Below are 21776 nucleotides of genomic sequence, written 5' to 3'. Positions count from 1 at the left end.
CTGAGCTTTGAAAAATCTGGTTTCCTGATTGGTCCTCTGGTCAGGTGTTTGGTTCCCTTTGTTAACCCTTTACAGGTAAAAGAAACATTAACCCTTAGCTATCTATTTATGACACATGCACTGACAATGACAGTAATGCTGCTCATTCTTGTTCATTCCACTGAAAGAATCTATCAAAGTAGTTGGTGGTGCAAATGAAATATATAGTTTAACTCCCTAAATGTATGAATGAAACAAGTGGAGAGGACCTGCTCTCTGGCTTGGTTTTGGGCAGACGGTCAAAGTGACCTGAGTCAGATTCCTGTCTCTCTTCTAGTGCAAAACAAAAAGAAACACCATGTTCAGTACTGTGTGTAAATGAGAAATGGTTCCCAGCCCCTTTTGTCCTGATGTTCCTAGTATTTATCAGGATGTGTATTGAGAAACATTTTTTTGTGTGACTACATTTTTTGCATGTCTGTGTGTATTTGAGGTATGAGAAAAAATTGCACAATAGTTTTCACAAGGGCATTTGGCAGTACTGAAAGAGTTCTAAGTTTGTCTGTGGGGCAAGGTTGTAGTTCCAACAACATTCTGATAGAGTGGAGAGTACATCTGGTATACAGATAATATGATGAAAGTAATAAAATCAAAATTCACGAAGACAGGGAAATTAGAATGGCAATAGTAGGAGAAAAGGGGTATAATGTTTTTTGCAGATAGCTTCTCCTATGAATTTGTTAGTTAGTTTTACTTTGTGTTCAGTTGCTGGTAGAGCCTTTATATTAGGAAGGTTTACTTTGGAGACGTGTTTGTTAAAAAGCAGTTTCTTAGTGTAATTAAAATGGATTGTATTTTTCCCCCTAGCAAATACAATACTTGGACCAACAAATACATAATTGGATGGAATTATGTGTTGTTTATACACACATTCACTAATCTGTGTTCAAACCAGCAGGGGAAATTTTGCACGAATCCTTTTACGCAGGAGGATTGTTACTATATAAGATTGTATATGTTTTATTCTTTTTATCTGCAACCAATTTAGAAGCAATATGTGAAGCGATCCACTTTCAGTATTTGTCAGGGGTGCTTCAGCTCAGTCTCATTTTTCAGTTGTGATTAATGTTGTTTTGGACATGCCCATAAGTCTCTTTGGAAGGCTTATGCTATGTGGAATGTGCAGTTCCACTGCTGAAATGAAAACTCAGAGGGGGTAACTGAATACTCTCTTCAGTCAGTGTATTTCCAGCTCGAAATAAAAACAAAGAGTTTTGCTGAGAACAATGAAAATTCCTTGAAACCCTAGGAGCCAGAACTTAAAAAGTGATACCGTCAAGGTCGTAAGGCTCAGACCTTCCAGTTGCTTTTAACCCAGTGGCACGAAGTCTTTCCAGCCCTCAGGGCTGAACCAGTACCTTGCCAGGAATTTAAGGTCCACAAGTAATTTACATGTAGATATGTTGCTTAAAACTCCAAACCACAATATATTATACATCTTAATTTTTATTCATCCCAGGTTGACCTCCATCCTCAACCCCATGGTCTAGTCATTCACCACTGCTTTTCATTGACATTTCCCCATGCTCTATGCTCCACCATGCTTCAGGCTTCAAAATGCATATCATTTAAAGCAAATCCATAAATGCAGTGAAACATTTAAAGGACTTGAGAGCACTTTTTGGAAGAGTCAAGATTCATGTGTCCCCAGGTGCTCATCCCCTCTCTTAGCTTTGATTGACTTGTGACTCTCTTCTGTGGCTTCCTATAGCAACTATGTATTTCCATCTCTGACTCCTTGATCTCCTGACCTGTTTGCTTGTATGGAAGTGTAATTTCCATCTCTACTCCCTTCCTCTTCACTCCACCATACAACTGAAGTGGGATTTTAATTTTTTAGTGAACCCATGAGAGTCACATAATATCCTGGCAGTTGTGAGTCATGGATTGTGCATTAATTGTAACTGGTTGTGGAAACTTACCTGAATTGTAATGATCAGCATTTTTTAAAAGACATGATTTGAAATCTACTTTACTATTATCAAGTAATTTAAAAAATAACCACTGTTTTAGAAAGGTCTGCACATACAAAATATTCAGCACATCGTTTTTTACTTAGACATTTTTGAAGAAAGAAGGTGGGGTGAGGTTTTTTATTGGACCAACTTCTGTTGGTGAGAGAGAGAACCTTTCGAGCTACACAGAGCTCTTCTTCAGGTCTAGGAAAAGTATTCAGTGTCACAGCTAAATACAAGGTGGATCAGATTGTTTAGCATAAGTAGTTAACACATCTCCTAAGGACCATTCAACAAGACAATCCTCATGTTAACTCTCATCATTCCAAGTAGTATTGCTTTATTTTATCATTTTACTTACACCGGAATAGTTGAAGCATTGCTTTTTTTTTTTTTTTTAAACTTCAGTTTATAAACAAAGTCCCAAATATCCACTCCTGAATTGTATTGGATCCATATGCCTTCTTTGTTGAATGTATCGTGGCAGATAAGTTGTGAATACGTGTTTTGTTTTGTTTGTTTTTTACTAATTATGTAGTAAATGACTTGGCCTGCTTTTGAATACAGTAGAATGTAAAACATTGTTATTTGTTTATATTAATAACTATGATGTGCTAGGTGTTTTCCAGCGATCTCAAGAGAGTACAGGCCCTGTGCAGAGGAGCTCACTGTCTAAGAACTGGTAGACAAAATTATGGAATGAGGAACAGCTACTATGGAATTTTTATACAAGTCAACTAGATTCTTGGTAGAAACACAGCAGAAGGAGGTTTTCAAGAGGGCTTTGAGTGTGGCCAAGTTAGGGGCCCTGTGGATGGACTCGAGACAGTTGTACCATGTATAGGGGACAGTATGAAAGAAGGCTTGGGGATGATTGTGCAAGAAGCAGATGAGGCTGAGGAACACTGGAAGAGCAGAAGCAGTTTGAGTGCGGGAGGCATGAGGCAAAGCCTGACAAAGATGGATAAGCAGGGAGAGGGAGAATTTTATATAGAGCTTTGAACCTGATGACAAGTGTTAAATGTTCTGTAATAGTGGATGGTGAACTAAAGGAGGGATGGATTGAAAGAGGGAAATGACATGATCATGCAAGAAATAGGACTTTATTGGCTGCATTTTGTATGGACTGAGGGGGAGGCCAGAGATGATGATGTATTTTGAGTTGGGATATAAAGAGGACCTGAATGAAAGATTTAGCTTTGAGAAAGGAAAGAAAATGGCAGATCTAGGAGGAAGAAATGAGAAGATTTGGGTATGGTATATGAGCAGATGAGAGGGAAGAGTAAAAAATTATCCCTAGATTGTGGATTTGAGTGACCAGAGGGATGGTGGTGTGTGTACATAAAATAAGTTAAGGAAGCCAAAGGCCTGATTTGCAAAAGAGCTGAGCGCCTACAACTACCATTGACGTTAATGGGAGCTGCCAGTACTCAGCAAATCAAACGCTTGTTTTGTTTTTTAAGATTAACAACGTCTATAGTTATTACTAGGTTTATTTCTTATGTGATGACGGAAATTGTCAAATACAAACTCTTCTTACTTTATCTGCCTGTCAGTTAATCTGAATATTATGAATAGTTTGAGTAAAATGTGACCAGTAACATTTTCTGTAGTCCAGGAAGGGTGCTAGGAAAAGCAGTACATGCCTTCCATTGATGTACACCATGAATGGCCACCTTACCTGGGCATGTGACATATTTAATCTTTCCTTACTTTTTCTCAGACCTCCCTCTCTCTTCCCGGCCAGAACTGCTGTGTAATTATACTTGTTTTATTAAAGGAAATACCTTCTTCCAACCCTAGAAATTAGTTAAGTTAGACATTGGATTCATTACATTAGTTCATATTTCCCAGACACAACTAGTTTCACAATATTTTGGTTACCACGCCACATCAAACATCTTTTGGGTGGAACGTGGTGGTGGTGGTGGTGGTGGTATCAGCAAGCTCATTTGGAAAATTAGATTTTAAAGTGTTTGTCCAAGGTTTTTTGTGCAAGCATGGTTAACTATATTGGCCACACACTGAACAGAGATGAGGCTGTCAAACTCAAGATCACAGGTACCCTTGGCTTTCACACCAAGGACACAGCTGTACTACAGGCTTTATGGTGGCATGGCTACAGCTATGCTTCGGTAACGCCATAGTGTAAATGGTTCCTATGGCAGTGGAAGGAGTTTTTCCATTGATGTAGGCATGTCACCTCCCTAAGCAGCAATAGCTAGGTCAATGGAAGAATTCTTTCAACCTAGATGCACCTACACTGGGGGTTAGGTCAATGTAACTCCAGTGCTCAGAGGTGAGACTTTTTCAGGCCCCTGAGTGCTGTAGTTATGTGAAATAAACTTCTCAGGCCCTGGATTTTTAGGGTTGCAGCCTTCTGCTCAAGTAGCCCTTCCTTCCTCTCTTTTCTCCCACCTGGTCTATGCTTCAAACTTAGATTAACTTACCTATGTCACTACCACTGCTTGGGGAGGTGGATTACTTACCTTGACGATTAAAAACCGTTCCACTGCTGTAGGAGGTATCTGTGCTATACCGCTACAGCTGCATAGCTGCTGTAGGACCCGTAGTGTAGACACGGCCTCCCTCTCCCTCATAATGCTTATTTCTATTTCATTACTTTAGCTCTAAATATTTTTAACAAGCAAATAATTCTTTTGCATTTTAACCACTTCAGTGTGTTATTAATTATCCAGTTGTGTAGTACCAATAAACACAATGAATGTTTTTTACTTTTTATCGTTTAAAAAAATGTAGTCGTTATTTGTTCTCAATCCTTTTGCTTTTTTGAATTGTTTTGTCTTCAGATTGAAGAAGGGAGCAAAGCTGCAGCTGTTGACAAGTTACTGGCTGGAGACGAAATTGTCAGCATCAATGACGTGGGCCTCTCTGGGTTCAGACAAGAGGCGATCTGTCTGGTGAAGGGATCTCACAAGACTCTAAAGCTTATAGTGAAAAGGTAAGCTGCTGACGGACAGCCAGAGGGCTGGATGCTGCCCGGCTCTGATTTTCAAAGGAAAAGGGCAGACTAAACCTGTTAAAGAGCAGCTGCAATGATTTGCTGTTTTACGTTATTCTCTGCACGAGTCTTATAAGGTGGTATTCACATTTTTATGCACCAACATTATAAGTTGCCTTCTTGTTCCGAAGGAGCACAGGATCTCGGTGAGATGAAATGCTGTGCAGGCATTGTATGGGGGAGTGAGCTTTGGTGTGCTACAAACAGAATTATTTCACAGCTTCAGTCTCCAATTCAGGAACAAGGGAAGGGAGATGACAAGTTTGCCCAGGCATTGTGGCAATAATGACTCTGTTGGATGCAATAGCTACATATGTGATTGTGAGGAATTAGTTTTGTGAGGGGCTGGTCAGGAAACAGTTTTTTCATCCTGCAAGAATTTTAGAGATTTAAAAAATGTATATTTTCATCCTGAATTGGGATGAAAAGTCAAAATCTGAAAAAATTTGATGAATCAAAAATATGGAAAAATAAATTCACTCCGTTCAATGGAAATGTTTCAGTATTATCATTTTACATATGTACTATACAATAGCTTACATTTTGAAACAGCTTTTTATGTTGACCTTTAAAACGGACAAAAATGTTTTGAGAATTTCAGAAAAACATTGAAACAAGTTTCAAAAAGGGAAATCTGTCAGAACTGATTCTTTCCTGCAAACAGTTCAGATTTGATGACTCGACCTTTTTTGATGGGGGAAAAAATCTTGTCAAAAAATACATGACAAGCTCTTTAGTCATGTGCATTGCGGATGGTTGTGTTTTAAAAGTGAAAAGTGCATTCGTGTAGATCCAAAGCGAGTATTGTGCTGACTGGGTGATACAGCACATCAATTTAGATTGGCTTGAATGTTAATGTTGCCTTAAATGGTGATCCTTAGTTTGTGGAGATAGCATTGATAGGAAACGAACATGAACAGCCTTTACGTTTAGCTTAAAAAGGGCTTTTTTGTGGGGATGGAAGAAATTAGCAGAGCTGCTGAATCTGTCACCCAAATAGATGGTGCAATAACTTACAATTCTATGAATAACAGGTTCAGGGAGTTCTACCAAAATTTGTACAGCACCAGGACTAATAAATAAAAAATTGTCTGGACTATGATATAAATCATATTGGTCTCCATCAACTTGATCCTGCATTGGCTACTCTGCTGGAAAAGATTTCTCATTAGAGCAGTGCTGCTCAAACTATGGTTTGGGACCCCAAAGTGGATTGCAACCCCATTTTAATGGGCATGCCAGGGCTGGCATTAGACTTGCTGGGGCTGGGGCTGAAATCTGAGCCCCATTGCTTAGGGCCAGATCCCAAAGGCATCAGCCATGGGTGGTGGGGCCAGGGTAGGCTCCAGGCACCAGCCCAGCAAGCAGCTGCTTGGGGCGGCCAACGGAGAGGGGTGGCATGTCTGGCTCTTTGGCGGCGGGTCCCTCCCTCCTCTTTTTTTGTTTTTTGCTGCTTGGGGCGGCAAAAACTGTGGAGCTGGCCTTGGCTGGGGCTCAGGTTACAGGCTGGGCAGTGGGGCTTTGATTTTGGCTCCCAGGTGGGGCGGTGAGGCTCAGGAAGGCTCAGGCTTCAGTCCCCATTCCTGGGGTCGTGTGGTAATTTTTCTTGTCAGAAAGGGGTTACAATGCAATGAGGTTTGAGAGTCCCTGCATTACAGTGTATTACGTCAACCACCTGTGCTCCAGATCAGCTGTTCTAAACTGGGAGTCTGAATCGCCGAGCCTTGGTGCTCCCCGTCGGGCAGAAGTTCTGAGCCCATGGGCAGTGTTGGGGACATAAAGAGTGTTGCGCCCCCAGCAAACTGCAGCGCAAGAGCACAGCAGTCCTGGGGGCAGTGCCACACCTCATCCGCCGTCTCCTCTTCCCGCCACCTGACCAGGTTGGAGGCGGGGTGCCAGAGTCAGGCAGTGCGGGGCAGCTGCTGCTCTGACTGCTGCCATGGAGCAGGCAGTGGCAGCGTTCCCTGCTCTCCTGCTGGTGCCCCAGGTTGAAGCTGCTCCCCAGCTCCCTTTGCTCCCTCGGAGGCAGCTGATAAGAGCCCTCCGGGTAGGGAGACCCAGCTCCGTGGCTGGCAGACCCCTCCGGGAACAGGGACTGCAAGGGAATCCTTCCAGCACACAGCCCCTAATTCCTCTCTCCCTACACCCTGAGCAACCCCCCTGCCCGCACTTAGCCCCTAGCCTCCCCGCTCCCTGCACTCACAGCCCCCCCTTTTGTGCACACAGCCCCAGCTACCCCATCCCTGCAATTTGAGCTACCCATTGTCTGCACACAACCCCTGGCTACCCCCCTTTCTGCATCCTAAGCTGTTTTCAAACTTTTTTAGCTAAGTCCCCCACCTTTGAGTTATAATTTTTGGTTGCTGGGTGGCCTGCTGAGGTGAGTCATGGGACTCACTCACTCTCTGGACCCCGCCATATGGAGGTGGCTCTAGCCTCGCTGGCTCCTGCCCCCACAAAATAGAAGTCAAATTACACCTATGCCCATGGCCCCTGCCAGAGACCCCCACCCCTACCCTGCTGGGCCCTGAAGTTTTTATAACATGTCAAGGGGGGTCTCGGAGAGGAAAAGGTCGAGAACCCCTGCTTTAGATAGATGGTCTGCTTATTTGATATCCATAAGATCTGTAAAGACAGCACAGCATAACTACTGTGTATCATTTTCTACTCTGTCTAAAGCTCCCATAAATTTCTAGACACATTAAATATTGTGATTATTAACCTCCTGTGCAGAATCTATGCAAGTTCTGATCTGTCTGGGAAACTAGTAGGAGGTTTTTTTTTGTTGAAACATCCTAATGTAGGCATAGCTACAGCATTAACATGATTTTGGGGTGAATAGGGACAGGTCACCCCTCTCATAGAGGCAACTCCTCTCTCCTCCCCTGAGGTGTTAGAGGTTTCTTTTTGGAGCCAATAAATCACATATTCACTGGTTAGGGATTTGCACTTGAACGCACAGGAGATGCACATCCCTTAGAAGCTATTCAGGCCAGTCCCTAGGTACACCCTGCATACGACTGTGTAGCAGACGAGGCTGTGGGATTCTCCAGTCAATCCATTTCTATCCCTTTTTCTCTCCTTTCCCTTCCCCACTTCCATCACATGCAAGCAACATGGATGGTACTTTATCCATGAGGCTGAATGAAGTAGCAGCTGTGGAGTGACTGGGGAGGGGAAAAATATACTTCAGCTCCTGAAGAACTCCCCAGATCACAGCCTGGCTGATCATTTGGAGCCAGTATTTGTCCCTTACCCCATTCACATCTGAATTGTTTCAGGGTGTCTGCATTTTCAGGAAGGCAATACCGTGGTCTTTGTTCACGTTCTGTGTGTTTAGAAGGTTATTTTCACAGCCATAGAGCTAGAAACACTTCTTTTGAAATGCAAGTTGAAAGTACGCAGATATCTATAAATCCTCATTGCATGCTTTCTATCAAAGGGTTCAAAATAGTCAGGAGATAGTGTTTTTTTATTGTAAATTAAGGCAAAGTTTTCAGACACGTTCTGCTTTCTCTTATCCTATCGTCATCTCTTTAGGGGAGCAGAGGGAATGGCTACACAATCCCCGGACTTGATCAGTGAAAGAAAAAAAATACTTCCTGTATCTGCAAATTGTATTTCACTGATTTAGTTTGGTAGACACTGACCCACCAAGAGCATCTTTGTATTGTTGACTGTTTTTGTTTGTTTGCAATGTATCCTTTGTCAGGCAATAGTAACCTTTCCCTAGAGTGTCAGTTTCTAATACTCTGTTTTCTCTGAGTGTCAAAATGACTATTTATTTTAAGCAAACAACTAATGTACTATGTGAACTTTCAATTCAGCAACCAAGTGCAGTGTTGGGTCACATTTGTCTCTGTTTAATAATTATATTTGTTCCTAATATCTATGGGAGTTATCTTGGTGGAGAAACTGGAAGGCTAAAATCTGGATTTACATCAGATTTTTTCCTTTGCTTGTTTATTGTGTGTTGTCAAAGAGTAACTCTTTCTGCAAAGATTAGAGTGAATCAAGGCAGAAAATAGCTTTTTAAAATTTTCATATACAAAAACCTTTTTTCTAAAATTATATTCCTTTGAAATATAAAATAAGTTCTGTTGATGAAAGTGGGACCAAGCCAGAGATCATTTGGTCTCTTTGCCATTTCTGAGCAGTTCACACATTTGAAACTATCTCATTCAAGTCTTATGCTTTCATCCTTCACTTCTTGTCCTTATGCAATAATTCCCAGCATATCTAATATCTAAGTACTTTGGGACCTAGCAAGCTGTGCATTTTAAAAGTCCAAATCTTGGCCGAGACTTAGATGGAGCCAAGGTTTGAGTGAAAAAGTTTTGCTGTGATGTTCAACAGCCTTCATTCACAATCCTGATAAATAATTTTAGTTGTCCACACTCCAGGTGTAGTTATCATTTTGCTACTGTGGGTTAGTAATGTCAGTTAGCTATCATAGAATTATCTATTCTGCCACTGGTCTTTAAATAGTCAAATGTCTGAATAGTTTATGCAAAGAAAGTTGTTGCTATCCAAACAAAACTGTTTTGATACAGAATTCTGGCACTAGTCTGCAGGCCTTCAACATGCTACCCTTGTTTGTTGATTTCTCTTTTGGAAATGCATCAGGGTTGAGAGCTAGAAGTAGATAAATCACCTACAAATATTTGCCACTGTTGAGCCAGTCCTGTAGTACAGTAATGTTTGAAAATAGTTTATAAACATTAATGATTGAACAAGTGCAATGTTCTTTTGGTTTTGATTGAATAAGTACCCTGGAGGATACATGTTGCTTAATCAAGTGGGTTTGTTGAAACAAAAAAATGTTAATTATGTGCTAGTTATTCAGTGTTGTTGTGAATCACTTCTTGTGCTGGTGCCTTTTTTTGAGAACTAGAGAAGAAAATAAAGCACATATTTCTTACAGGAACTGTTTGATTTCTCTTGGTAAACACGTACAAGTAGTTTGTGTATACACACATGATTAAAATAGCTCAGTACCATTGGTACTAAATAAGGGAGTGTGGGTGTATCTGTATATAATAAAATGTGTGTGTGCAACGTTTAAACATTATTTCCCTAAATACCATTCTGGTTAGGGGTTTATGACACATGCTGTCATTCAGTATGTGTCAGAAAAGTGTTTTTTTTAATGCTCTGAATAATTGTTTTCATTACAAAGTGGTGAGATTACTATTATAATAACAATAAATTGTCAAATAACTATAGTTTGTAAATCATATTCTCCCAATTGGACTCTGGTATTTTTTATCCCTTGTAGGGGAGGGAAACAATAGTGTGACCTCTTAAAAAATGCTTAGAAACTTATTTAAGTGGGGCTGAAATGCCACCTTGCAACTACACCCCGAATCTCGTGTCCTTCAGTATCCATCCTGTATCCAACGTCCCTATGCACATAAACGTATACATTGTGTATACCTTGGTATCCATCTCATCCTTCCTCTCCTCTCTGTTCCCTAGGAACCTGCATCCCCTTTCTCTCCTGACCATGAGCTAGATCCAGGGGTAGGAGGAGAAAGGATCCCTCCTTGGATCTCTTTACACGCAGTTCCCACATATTATCACTCAGGTTAATGAGGGTAAGGATGGGTGCGAAACTTTTCTCTGTTCCTGTGACCACTTTCCCTTCTCACCTCTGATTGGCTCTTGGAGCTATCAACGAAGGGTAGAATATCTGAAGCTGGGGAAAAGGAAACAGAAGCTGACACAGGCATCCCTGCCCTGCAGTGACTTCTGGTGACAGGAGGCTGGGACTACCACGTAATTCAACCAGCTGCCCAGGACTTTGGCCAGAATTGCAGATAACTGAGAGTGGCTTTAAAACCCTAGAGTAGTGCTGGCATGTATGAAGGTGACATTTTTTCTCTTGAAAGCATTGTTTGCGTTGATGACTCTTTAAATTGTAAAAACACACCGTTGAGCAAGCTTATTTCTCTAAATCAGAAGACAGAAAGCTGAATGTGCTTTAAAATTTTATCTAAGTGCACCCCAGCTGTTAGGATTTTGTGTTAGATGTATCTTAATTTCCTAAAAGGAGAGACCAGAGTCTGAAAAGAACAAAATTATATATAATCTGAATTGTAAATACTCATGAGGAAATTTAGAGTCTTGTTTATTTGCATGTCACTTTGTTTACAGAGCCATCCTTTAATTGTGGCATAGCAGTGACAGAGCATATATGTATGTCCAGAGAGTTTCCCACATTCCGCAATGTGCTATACGGTCTGCATCACCTAACATTTTAAGATGAGGCACAAAACGTGTAGAGAATATGCATAGCTATGATATTTTAAGTCAGTATCATCCAAACAGTTACTCCATGGTATTGTAGAGTATTTCCCTATAAACCAACTTTAGTCACGGAGAGGTAAATATTAGTAGAAGCTAGATATAAGGTCATTTTGGCATTAAATTAAACCCGTGTTTTCTTGACGCTTGGCTCATTCACATGACAGGCAAAAATAAATCACAACAGTTACTCTCCCCCTTGTTGCCCTGTAAGCATTCATTCCCCTGTACTGGAACACATCTGTAGTGTGGACTGACCAAGAAAAGTTATGCTTATTAGTGGCATTTTCAGCCAGGTTTTTGGAGTAGCTCAAAAAAACAGAGTTTATCATCTACCATCCTGTTTTCTCCTTTCACTTTCCCCTTTTCCCAATCCCATTGTTTTCACTTCATAGCCATGCATAGGCTTGCATGCAGTAGCCCTTACTTTAATAGGTGAGCAGGCACTCTCTGGCACACACACAACCACTCATATTAATTTGTGAAAAAGTGGTTACGGTAGGATGTTTATTATCTTGGAGTGTGAACATTTCCTCTGATGAGGGGATGGCTACAAGAAGCACTTGGTACAGGTGAACAGTTCTAGGCTCAGATCCTTCAGACTGGCTGAGCTGTGTTTGAAAGGAGGTTAGTGGGAATGGTTGGGCAAAGGGTAAAGCCACCTGTACTTTTCCAGGGACTGGGGCTGGGTATGCCCACACCTCTATTCAGCAGATGGGGATAATGTTGATGGAGGCATTACCCCAATTTGGAGTCATTGGTTGATAACTAGAGAATTGGTTGATAACTAGAGAATTACTGATTTAAAGAAAAGGTGTTTTCAGGTGTGAATGTATTTCACAGCCATGTTAGGATGTGTCCACTAAATCTCTTTGATGTAGACAGGACAGGAGTCCAGTGCCCTTTCTTTTCATTTACTTGTTTACTGTTGGTTCCTGGTCCCCCTTTAGCCTATTACATTGTTATGTCCTATAACATTACATAGAGGCACTGATTTTGTTTATAAATTAACATCTAGAGCAAATATTTTTTTCTTTATTATAATTCTAGCATATGTAGACTGACTTCTGAGAAGGCGGGAAGAGAATTGTTGGAATCATTGAGGGGAAATGTATAAGCTGTGTATTTGAAAGGAAATCGTCAAGGCTAACAATGTCCATTTTTAAATCACAGAAGTTCATGTTAATTAATTGATTGGAAGAAAGGGGCATTAGAAGAAAAATAACTTCCTTGGGGTGACACATGTATGTTCAAACAACGCACATGTAATGGGCCTCCCCACAATTTGTATCTAGTGAGGATTGTTCCCCCATCTGCCTAGCTATTGGACTGCTCATTTTATTTTCTCAAGAACAGAGTAGTGGCATTTCAGTATTCTTCTTGAATATGGAGGATTCTGTTGAGACACTTACCACTATTTTCCCAGCTCGACTGTCCGGTTTTTTTTTTGTTCAGCTGTATTTTTTTTAAAGATGTTTTCTGATTTTTCTTTCTCTGCACTGTTTTTGGCCCTCACAAGTTCGTTCTGATTGTGGTGTGGCCATTGATGTTCCATGACGGGTCACCACGGCTGCCTCCTGGTTCCGTTCCAGGAATCTGCTCAGCTTTGGGCCTTTGTTTTCAGGGATACATGAATAAAGTCAGCAGGCTAGCACCACTTCCATGAATAGATCTTGAATTATTATTATTATACCTAGTTTCCGAGAAGGGATAATGATTTGGTACTTTGAACTTTTTGTGTGCTTTTGTTTAAAAACATGGTTTGATTGTGGAAACCCTCTCGTATGTCATTGATGTTTTAGCTACTGTAGTTAAAAAGCATTGGCTTTTTAATTCCAGCTTCCTAGCTTTTGAAGGTCAAAAGGGACCATTATGATCATCTAGTCAGATGTGTATAACACAGCCATAGCATTTCAGCAGGTGAACTGCATTAGGGTGGTGTTTTGTGGGGCACTTTGGGCAATGCACAGAAACTGCTCTCTGGGAAAGGCCTGAGATCAGAATCGTATACTCCTACTCAACAGGAGTCTTGTGGAAAAGACTCTCTCAGCAATTAATTTAATAGGTAATGTGGGAGCTGTGAAATGATTCTTTTCCTCCTTATCCAGCTGGTATTCTGCAACAAGTTGATTAAACTGAAACACAGCACAGTCTGAGAGTTTAAGGCCAAAAGGGGCCACCAGATCATCTAGTCTGAGCTCCTGTAGATCACAGGCCACCAACGCCACATAGCACCTGCACATTAAACCTAACAACCTAAATTAGACCCAAAGTAGTACAGCCCATGGGAGACTAGACTATTATGTGCCACAAGCAGAAAACAAGAGGGGACCAAGGTGCACCAGTGCTCAAGGCCCCCACAATGGCAGGGAGACAATTGAAAATACACCCAGATAATCCTGGTAAATGACCTGCACCCACATGCTGCAAAGGAAGACAAAAAGCCTACATGGTCGCTACCTGGGAGAAAATTCCTCCCTGCCCCCACATATAGCAATCAGATAGAGCCTGAGCATGTGAGCCAGCACCAGCCAGCCAAGCACCTCAGAGAGAGAATGCTCGGTGCCACCTCAGAACTCTGCCCTCCTCATTCCATCTCGAGCCGTGGCCATCCCTAATGCTTCACAGGAAGAAGATTTAAAAAGAAAACAACCAACCAGAAGACTGAGGCGGGGGAGAATCCTTTCTTGACCCTTGCAGGTGCCTAGCTGAAACCCTGAAGCATGAGCTTTTAAGAACGTAAAACACAAACCAGAATTGAGCCCCAGGATTGTTGAGCCCTGTCTTCTACCATCATAGGCAACTCTATCATGCAGTCACACTCATACATTTGTCCTGCTCTCTGCTAAAACTAATTAAGTGGGTTCAGTCTGGCCAAAAGGAAGAGTTCCTATCTGAGGACCTTGAAACCATGTCTAGCACTGAGGAGTGTGCAAAATATAATTGCCTGGGTCAGACCAGGTTGACATTCTTTCTACTCGCCCCCCCCCCCCCCAAAAAAAACACTTTAATGACTAGAAGTGAAAAATATGGAGGGAGAGGGAAGTATCTGAAGCAGCCATGCCCCTCATCTGTCTTTCATCATACTACAGGTCTACAAAATTACCAACAATACTTATAATAACAATGTTCCATGGAGGTCTCCCATCTAAATTATATCCTTGTCTGACCTTTGTGTAACTTCTGACAGATAATGAGATCAGAGCATCAGACAGTGCAACTGTATGTGCTCACTGATGAGTCATCTTTAAACTTCCCCCATTCACATGCCAATCAGTTTAGATTCTCTCTTTGTAATTTAGCTGCAAAGCCATATCAATTTAACTAATGATTGTATACATTTGTGTGTGTACAAGCAAAAGGCTAAAAGTCTCCCAAATATTCTGTTATACTGTAGATGTTGAATATGGCTCTTTAGAAGAGGGGGGCAAATTGGTCAAGAGACTAAGGCCAAAATTGCACCTAAACCTTTGAAAAATTTTGGCCTTAGTCTCTTGACCAGTTGTGTCCTCTAAGGTCAATATTAGGAGTGGTCAAATATGGTAACTTTTTAAAATTAAATCCATGGGAAAAGGAATATTTTTTTCATTTATTCAAGTTTTGTATAAAATGTTGGGGGTAGTACTCTTTTCTGTTTCCCTGCCTTCCTTTTTCCTCCCGTCTTTTTCCATTTTGCCATTAAGTGTGCGCATGGGGAGGAAATGAAAAAAACAACTCCAACATTTTTTGGGAACAGCTTTGACTGAAAAATCTTTCTTGAAAATTTTCCATTTTCTTATAAAAGAAAAAAAAAAGGCCATGTTTTCAATGAATATTTTTTCTTTACTAGCTGTAGTTCATATACAGCATGAAATACATTGACTTGATTTTTCAAAGATTTTGAGTCCTGAAAGCTCCCACTGACTTCAAACGTGCAGTTTCTTTGACAATCAGGCCACTTATTTTGGTGCCTAAAAATAGATCTAGGACCCTAAGTTTGGGACTCCATTTTTGAAAACTTCAGTTGGATTTTGTGAAATTTCAAGCCATTTTGAGCAAATTAAGATATCCTTGTGTATGCAGTTTATGAAGTCACCTGTAATGATACTATGAACAGAAGGATTTGAAATTGACAATGTTTTTACCCTGAGCAAAGAACACAGAATAACTTTTCTTCAAGCAGCATTCCTTTTTGAGTAACTTCTAGCTGCGATGCTGAGCCTAGTAATGAGTACATCAGTCACTTAAGTCAGCCCAGAAGTTCATCTTATTGTAAATATGCCTCTTTCCTCATTTTTCTCAAGTGAAATCACTGATTTTGAAACCTTTATGTAAAATATTTCTTCATAAAACTGGAGGAGGTGACATACTGGACTTGATAGAACTGGAAAAACATCTCCACTAACGAGAGAGTAAGTAGCTTTCTTTTCAAGTGTAAGATTATCTGTACATTTGGAGTAATTGCTTCTGTGCATGTTCTATGTTTCTCCACTGTTAATTGATTGGAGTTGTTTTCATGCACATGTTTTCATGCACATGTTCATTATATACACTAGTCTGGTACGTGTACGTGCATTCAGGTGTGAACCAATACATCTCTTTCATCTTAAAAACTCATTATAGTGATGACAATTTATGTGAGGTGTTATTCTGAAGATTAAATGACAGAGTATGCTGAAAACATGAATTTATCAAATATTTCCCTGTAGAGCAGACTTCCATGTGGATGGCAGAAACTTCATAATAAGGGAGGTGATATTAATAGTAACAATTTAGAGTTTAGGTATTGCACTTCTAATTTGAAGTGCTTTGCAACCATTGAGCTTTTCAACACCCCTATGAGCTACACAAATTCCATATCCATTTTCAAGGTGGGTGAACTTAGGCACAGAAAGTTAAAGAATGACTCAGTGACAGAGTTGAGACAAGTACCCTGCAGTTCTGTTTCCCTACAGATACATTACACCTCAGTTAGCTCCTAAATGGCAAATACGTGAATACTGACACCGAAGCACTCTTCCTTCACTGGCTCACCTGTGTAGTGCTGTAGGTAGGCCATTGCTCAAGCTGGTTTGGAAATGCTTTACATCTGTATGGAGACGGCTAGAATTTGAAATGCAGCTGATAATGAAATACAGTTCATTTGGGACGGCAGTAAACCAACAAACCTGTTGTGCCAGCCACTCCAGACACTCAACACACCCACTGTCTCTCTCGCGCAATTATAAACAGGCAGTCAAACTAATCAAGTTATTCGTCTGACAGCCTGGGAGGGAAGAAAACAAGGGAGATTTTGTTTTGAAATACTTGGGAGATTCTCCAATATTTTGATCAGGAGAGCTGTCTAAGTGGCTAGATACATAGCTTTTGGTAAAGGCCTAAAAACAATGTCTGAAACTGTATAAATTAAATGCTTCCATGCTGGCTTTTTCAACTAATGAAAGGAATCTTTTTTTGCAGACATCTTAAGTCTATATTTTCTTTTAATTTATTGATTTTCAATTGTTTGACAAATTCTCTCCCTCCCCTCCCTCATTTTTTAAAGATCATAATAAAATAAAATCAGGAAAAATGTTAAAATAACCAGCATTTTACTTTGGTTGTTTTCAGACTGGATGTTTCAGGGTATAATCTTTAGCCACAGAGGAGAAATTTTTGCTCAAGGGAAATTATTGTATAACTGCCCACATCATGGTTTCTTGTACCCTTCCTCCACAGTGTTTGATATTGACTGCTGGCAGAGACAGAATAGTGGGATTTGAGAGGCCTGGGTTCTATTCTTGGCTTAGTCACTAAGACACAGACCTGCTGTGTGTCTTAGGGGAAGTCACTTCATCTCTCTGCCTCCGTTTTTTCTCCCATCCTTTGTCTATTTAGAGTGGAAACTCTTTAGAACAGGGTATGTGTCTGTCCTGTGCCTAGTACAGCAGGGTCCTGATCCTTGATGGGACCTCTAGGCACTACCCTAATACAGAAAATAAATAGCAATACTTTGAAATACCAGATGCTATTATGTGGTTTACTGTTTTTGTACTGTTATATGCCTCAGTATTTTAGGGTTAATATTTAGATTTTGAAGAATGCTGCACCACAGCAGAGTTTGTACCAATGTAGTGGTGGTTCACATATGTTCTTTTGTTTTGTCTAACTCTATTTTGATGCAGAAAAAATTGTAAAAAGAGCATTATTTGTTCTTTATTTCTCAAAAAAAGTTTAATGAAGTCTGAGTATATCTGCACTGGTCAGAAAATCCCATAGTGCCAAAATTTGGATCCCGGATCAGTTGGGGAGTGGAGAGATTGCAGAAGACTGGAAAAGGGCAAATATAGTGCCCATCTATAAAAAGGGAAATAAAAACAACCCAGGAAACTACAGACCAGTTAGTTTAACTTCTGTGCCAGGGAAGATAATGGAAAAAAGCGAATACATAAAAAACAGGGAACTACAAGACCCAGTTAGTTTTAACATTTCTGTGTCCAGGCAGCCATAATGGAAGCGTAATTAAGATCATCTCTGCAAATCTCTCGAAGCGTTATATAACGGTGATAGGCATACCGCCTGGAATTTGGTTTACCGAACATATCGATAGATCAAACTCAATTTGATAGCTTTCTTGGATAGGTATTAACGAGCTCTGTGGATAGTGGATGAAGCGGTGGATCGTGGTTTACCTAGACTTTTAGTAAGGGCTTATGATAACTATGTCTCGGCGCATGAGATTCTTATCGACGTAAACTATGGCAAATACAATTTAGATGGGGCTACTATACTAGGTGCAGTGATCAAAACTGGCTGGCATAACCAGTACTCAGAGGAAGTGGTTTATTCATTGCTCTCCAATCTGCTGGTAGGTACAAGTGAGGGTCACCCAGGGGTCTGTTTTCAGGGACCAGCAGCTTCTGTTCAAGCATAATCTTCATGCAACGTCTTAGATGTTGACATGGAAAGTGTTGCTTATTAATTTGGTGGACGATACCCTGCTTACAAAACTGGGAGAGAATTGGCAACTGGCTGGAGACAGGGTAAAATTCGAATGTTTGGACCATTGGAGAAATGGGTACTGAAGTAAACTGGAGTGAATGTTCAATTAAAGTTAAATGCAAGTGCTCCACTTAGAGAACAATCATTATTACACATAACATGGGAAGAAGACTGTCTAGGACGGATATGGCAAGAAAGAGAATCTAGGTGTCGTAAGTGAACCACAAGCTAAATATGAAATCAACAGTGTGGATCCTGTGCAAAAAAAGCAACGTGACTCTGGAGCATTAACATGTGTGTGCCGGGTCATATCTTCCCGCTCTACTCTGCGCTTGGGTTAGGCCTTACTGGATTTGTGTCCAGTTCTGGGCACCGCATTTAAGAAAGAATGTGGAGAAATTGGAGAGGGTCAGAGAAGCAACAGATGAGTAAAAGGTCTTGAGAACATACCCTATGAAGGAGGCCGAAAAGAATTGGTTTTGTTGTAGTTTGGATAAGACTGAGAAGGGAGATGATCAGTTGTTTTTCAGGTATCTAAAAGGGTGTCCATCAGAGGAGGCGGAGAAACTTGTTCACACTTCGAGAGCCTCTAATGATAGAACAAAAAGAAGGGGCTTAAATGCAGTCAAGGGAGGTACTGATTTAGGTTGGACATTAGGGGGTAAAAGTTCCATAACTGTCAGGCGTAGTTACACTGGAATAAAGATGTGCGCCTACTTAGGGAGGTTGTGGAATCTCCATCTCTGGAGATATTTAAGAGTATTAGATAAATGTCTATCAGGGATGGTCTAGACAGTATTTGGTCCTGCCATGAGGGCAGGGGACTGGACTCAATGACCTCTCGAGGTCCCTTCCAGTCCTAGAGTCTATGAATCTATGTTCTTGCTCGGGCTGGAACTAGGGCTTTGAAACATAGTGAGGGGTTAGGCGCCAACCCAAGCGTGAATATCTACACTGCTGTTTTTAGCTCTGCAGCCCGAGCCGCACAAGCCCAAGTCAGTTGACCAGGGCTCTGAGACTTGATGCTGCGAGTTTTTCTTTGCAGTGTAGACATACCTTTTTTTCTCTCTCCTCATTATACTGTATCACTACCTTCTTTGGACTTGTAATGCAACATTTGCAACCTTTTCTTTCGACACAAGCAACATTAGCTGTGAACAGAGCTGGAGGAAAAGTGCTAAGTAGGTTCTGAGAGATGTGGAGGAGAAATGGAAAGTGCAAATATTGAGGGCTTTGCTGCTCCCTCTTCTGTCCCCTGTCCTTTTTCCTTTATTCATTTAGCCACTGAAAAGGGAGGGGAAAAGGAGAAGAGGCGGGAAAACCAAAACATGAAAAACATTTTTTTCACTTTTGTAAAAATAAAAATAATAATTGGAAACTTTCAACCCCCCCAATATGTTCATTTTTGAAATAGACTCTTCTTTTTTATAAAAACCTTACACCACGTTTTTTGACTAGCTCTAACAGCAAAGTTAAAACAAACACAAATTTTGTGTGACCTCCTAAGACCTAAAATCATCCCAGACTAGGTAACTTGTAACTTTTATTTGCAACTTATATTGTGACTCCCAGAAATACTGTAGCATTTTATGTAAAGATATATCTGTACAGAAAGCAGAGATTTGCATTGTTGTATGCTAGCACAGATCAAAACTTTCCTTGCTCATCCTTGTTGTTTGTACTAATACAGTTATGTGAGTGGCTAGCCATCGCTGTTGATGTAGACGAGGCCCGAAGTATTACAAAACATCAGAGCCAGTTTATCTGCACTGAGATTAAAAATTAATATTTCATTTATATACAATGACAGTTTCTAAACACTCAGTTAAAAGTAATACTTTCACAGCATAGAAAAATGAAACTATTCCTTTTTAATAGATTAATGGAAAATAATTCCAGTCCCACATATGCTGTGCTGTTACAAATGGAGGCTATTTCAATTCCACCTCTATTTTCTACCTAATATGAAAAGTCTTTGTTGACTCCAGAAGAGAGTAGCATTGTGGGTTGGGGGAAAAAAAACCAGCACAGCAGCTATTCATTTACAATACTATTTTAAAATAGTACTCACTGATGATGTTGTCTCGAGAGCATTTGTTTAAATTTGCATTACTGAACTTCTTGTTTTGAAGATAAAACCTTTGTGTTTCCCACTGTCTGGGGAATGTTTGTGATCCTTGTTTTCACAAGGTCTATAAATGTTGCAGCCATATCATCTTTGGCAGTGATCTCTTAAACTATTCAGGGCGAGGCCAGGTTACTCCTTAGATGTCACGCTCCAATCCAGAAAAACAACAAGGAGTCCTGTGGCACCTTAAAGATTTAGGCCTTGGCTACACTTGGAGGTCTGCAGCGCTGCGAGTTACAGCTGTCTTCGTACAGCTGTGTAGGGAAAGCGCTGGAATGTGGCCACACTGACAGCTACCAGTGCTGCAGTGTGGCCACATTTGCAGCATTTGCAGTGCTGTTGAGAGTGGTGCTTTATGGGCAGCTATCCCACAGAGCACCTCGTCCCATTTTGGCGCCGTGGGTTGTGGGAAGGGGACCGAAGGTGCAGGTCATTCTGCTTCCTGTCCCAACGCCCTGTGATGCATCGGTTTGCATCCCAGCAGTCCCTGTTTTTCCGTCCACTTTTGGTGCCATTGTGACTCTCCTAACGGTTTCTGTGCAGTGCGGTTTCTGTGGGAAATGGAGCTCGACCTGCTGAGGACTTTGCTGGTGAGTGTCACCAGCACATCGCATTTGGCAGTTGAGCTATTCTTTAAGCTCCAAAGTGATGAGGAGTCCGACGACGATTGCGAGTCGCCTGACGCGTACGACACGACATTGCTTATGGCTTCCACGGAAATGCTCAGCACCGTGGAACACCACTTTTGGGCTTGGGAAACAAGCACTGAATGGTGGGATCACATCGTCATGGAAGTCTGGGATGACGAGCAGTGGCTGCAGAACTTTCGGATGAGAAAAGCCACTTTCATGGGACTGTGTGCTGAACTCGCCCCCACCCTGTGGCGCAAGGAAACGAGATTGAGAGCTGCCCTGCCGATGGAGAAGTGGGTGGCAATTGCAGTCTGGAAGCTGGCAACTCCAGACGGCTACCGATCATTTGGGAACCAGTTTGGAGTGGGAAAGTCGACCATTGGAGTCGTTTTGATGCAAGTTTGCAGGGCCACTAATCGCATCCTGCTAAGAAGAACCGTGACTCTGGGGAACGTGCAGGACATTGTGGATGGCTTTGCACAAATGGGTTTCCTTAACTGTGGAGGGGCAATAGATGGGATGCATATTCCTATTCTAGCACCACCCCACCTAGCATCCGAGTACATTAATCGGAAGGGGTATTTCTCTATGGTTCTCCACGAGCTTGTGGATCACCATGGGCGTTTCATTGACATTAACACAGGCTGGCCTGGAAAGGTGCATCTTTCGGAACACTGGCCTGTTCAGGAAGCTGCAGGCAGGGACTTTTTTCCCAGACCGGAAGATCACAGTAG

At 41.2% G+C, this 21776-nt stretch overlaps 1 protein-coding gene across 4 annotated transcripts in view; it reads left to right on the top strand.

Annotated features, from left to right (window-relative positions):
- Window positions 1-21776, top strand: part of SHROOM2 (shroom family member 2) — a 205545-nt gene that overhangs the window by 68440 nt on the left and 115329 nt on the right. For all 4 annotated transcript variants that reach the window (XM_032777672.2, XM_032777669.2, XM_032777671.2 and 1 more), the window contains exon 2: window positions 4805-4956. In XM_032777672.2, coding sequence (XP_032633563.1) covers window positions 4805-4956 — 152 coding nt within the window. The remainder of the gene's footprint in view (window positions 1-4804; window positions 4957-21776) is intronic.

This window comes from Chelonoidis abingdonii, chromosome 1 (genome assembly GCF_003597395.2).
Source record: "Chelonoidis abingdonii isolate Lonesome George chromosome 1, CheloAbing_2.0, whole genome shotgun sequence".
Classification (NCBI taxonomy): Eukaryota; Metazoa; Chordata; order Testudines; family Testudinidae; genus Chelonoidis; species Chelonoidis abingdonii.
Note: the sequence above shows the minus strand (reverse complement) of the source record. Positions and strands in the feature narration are given on the sequence as shown.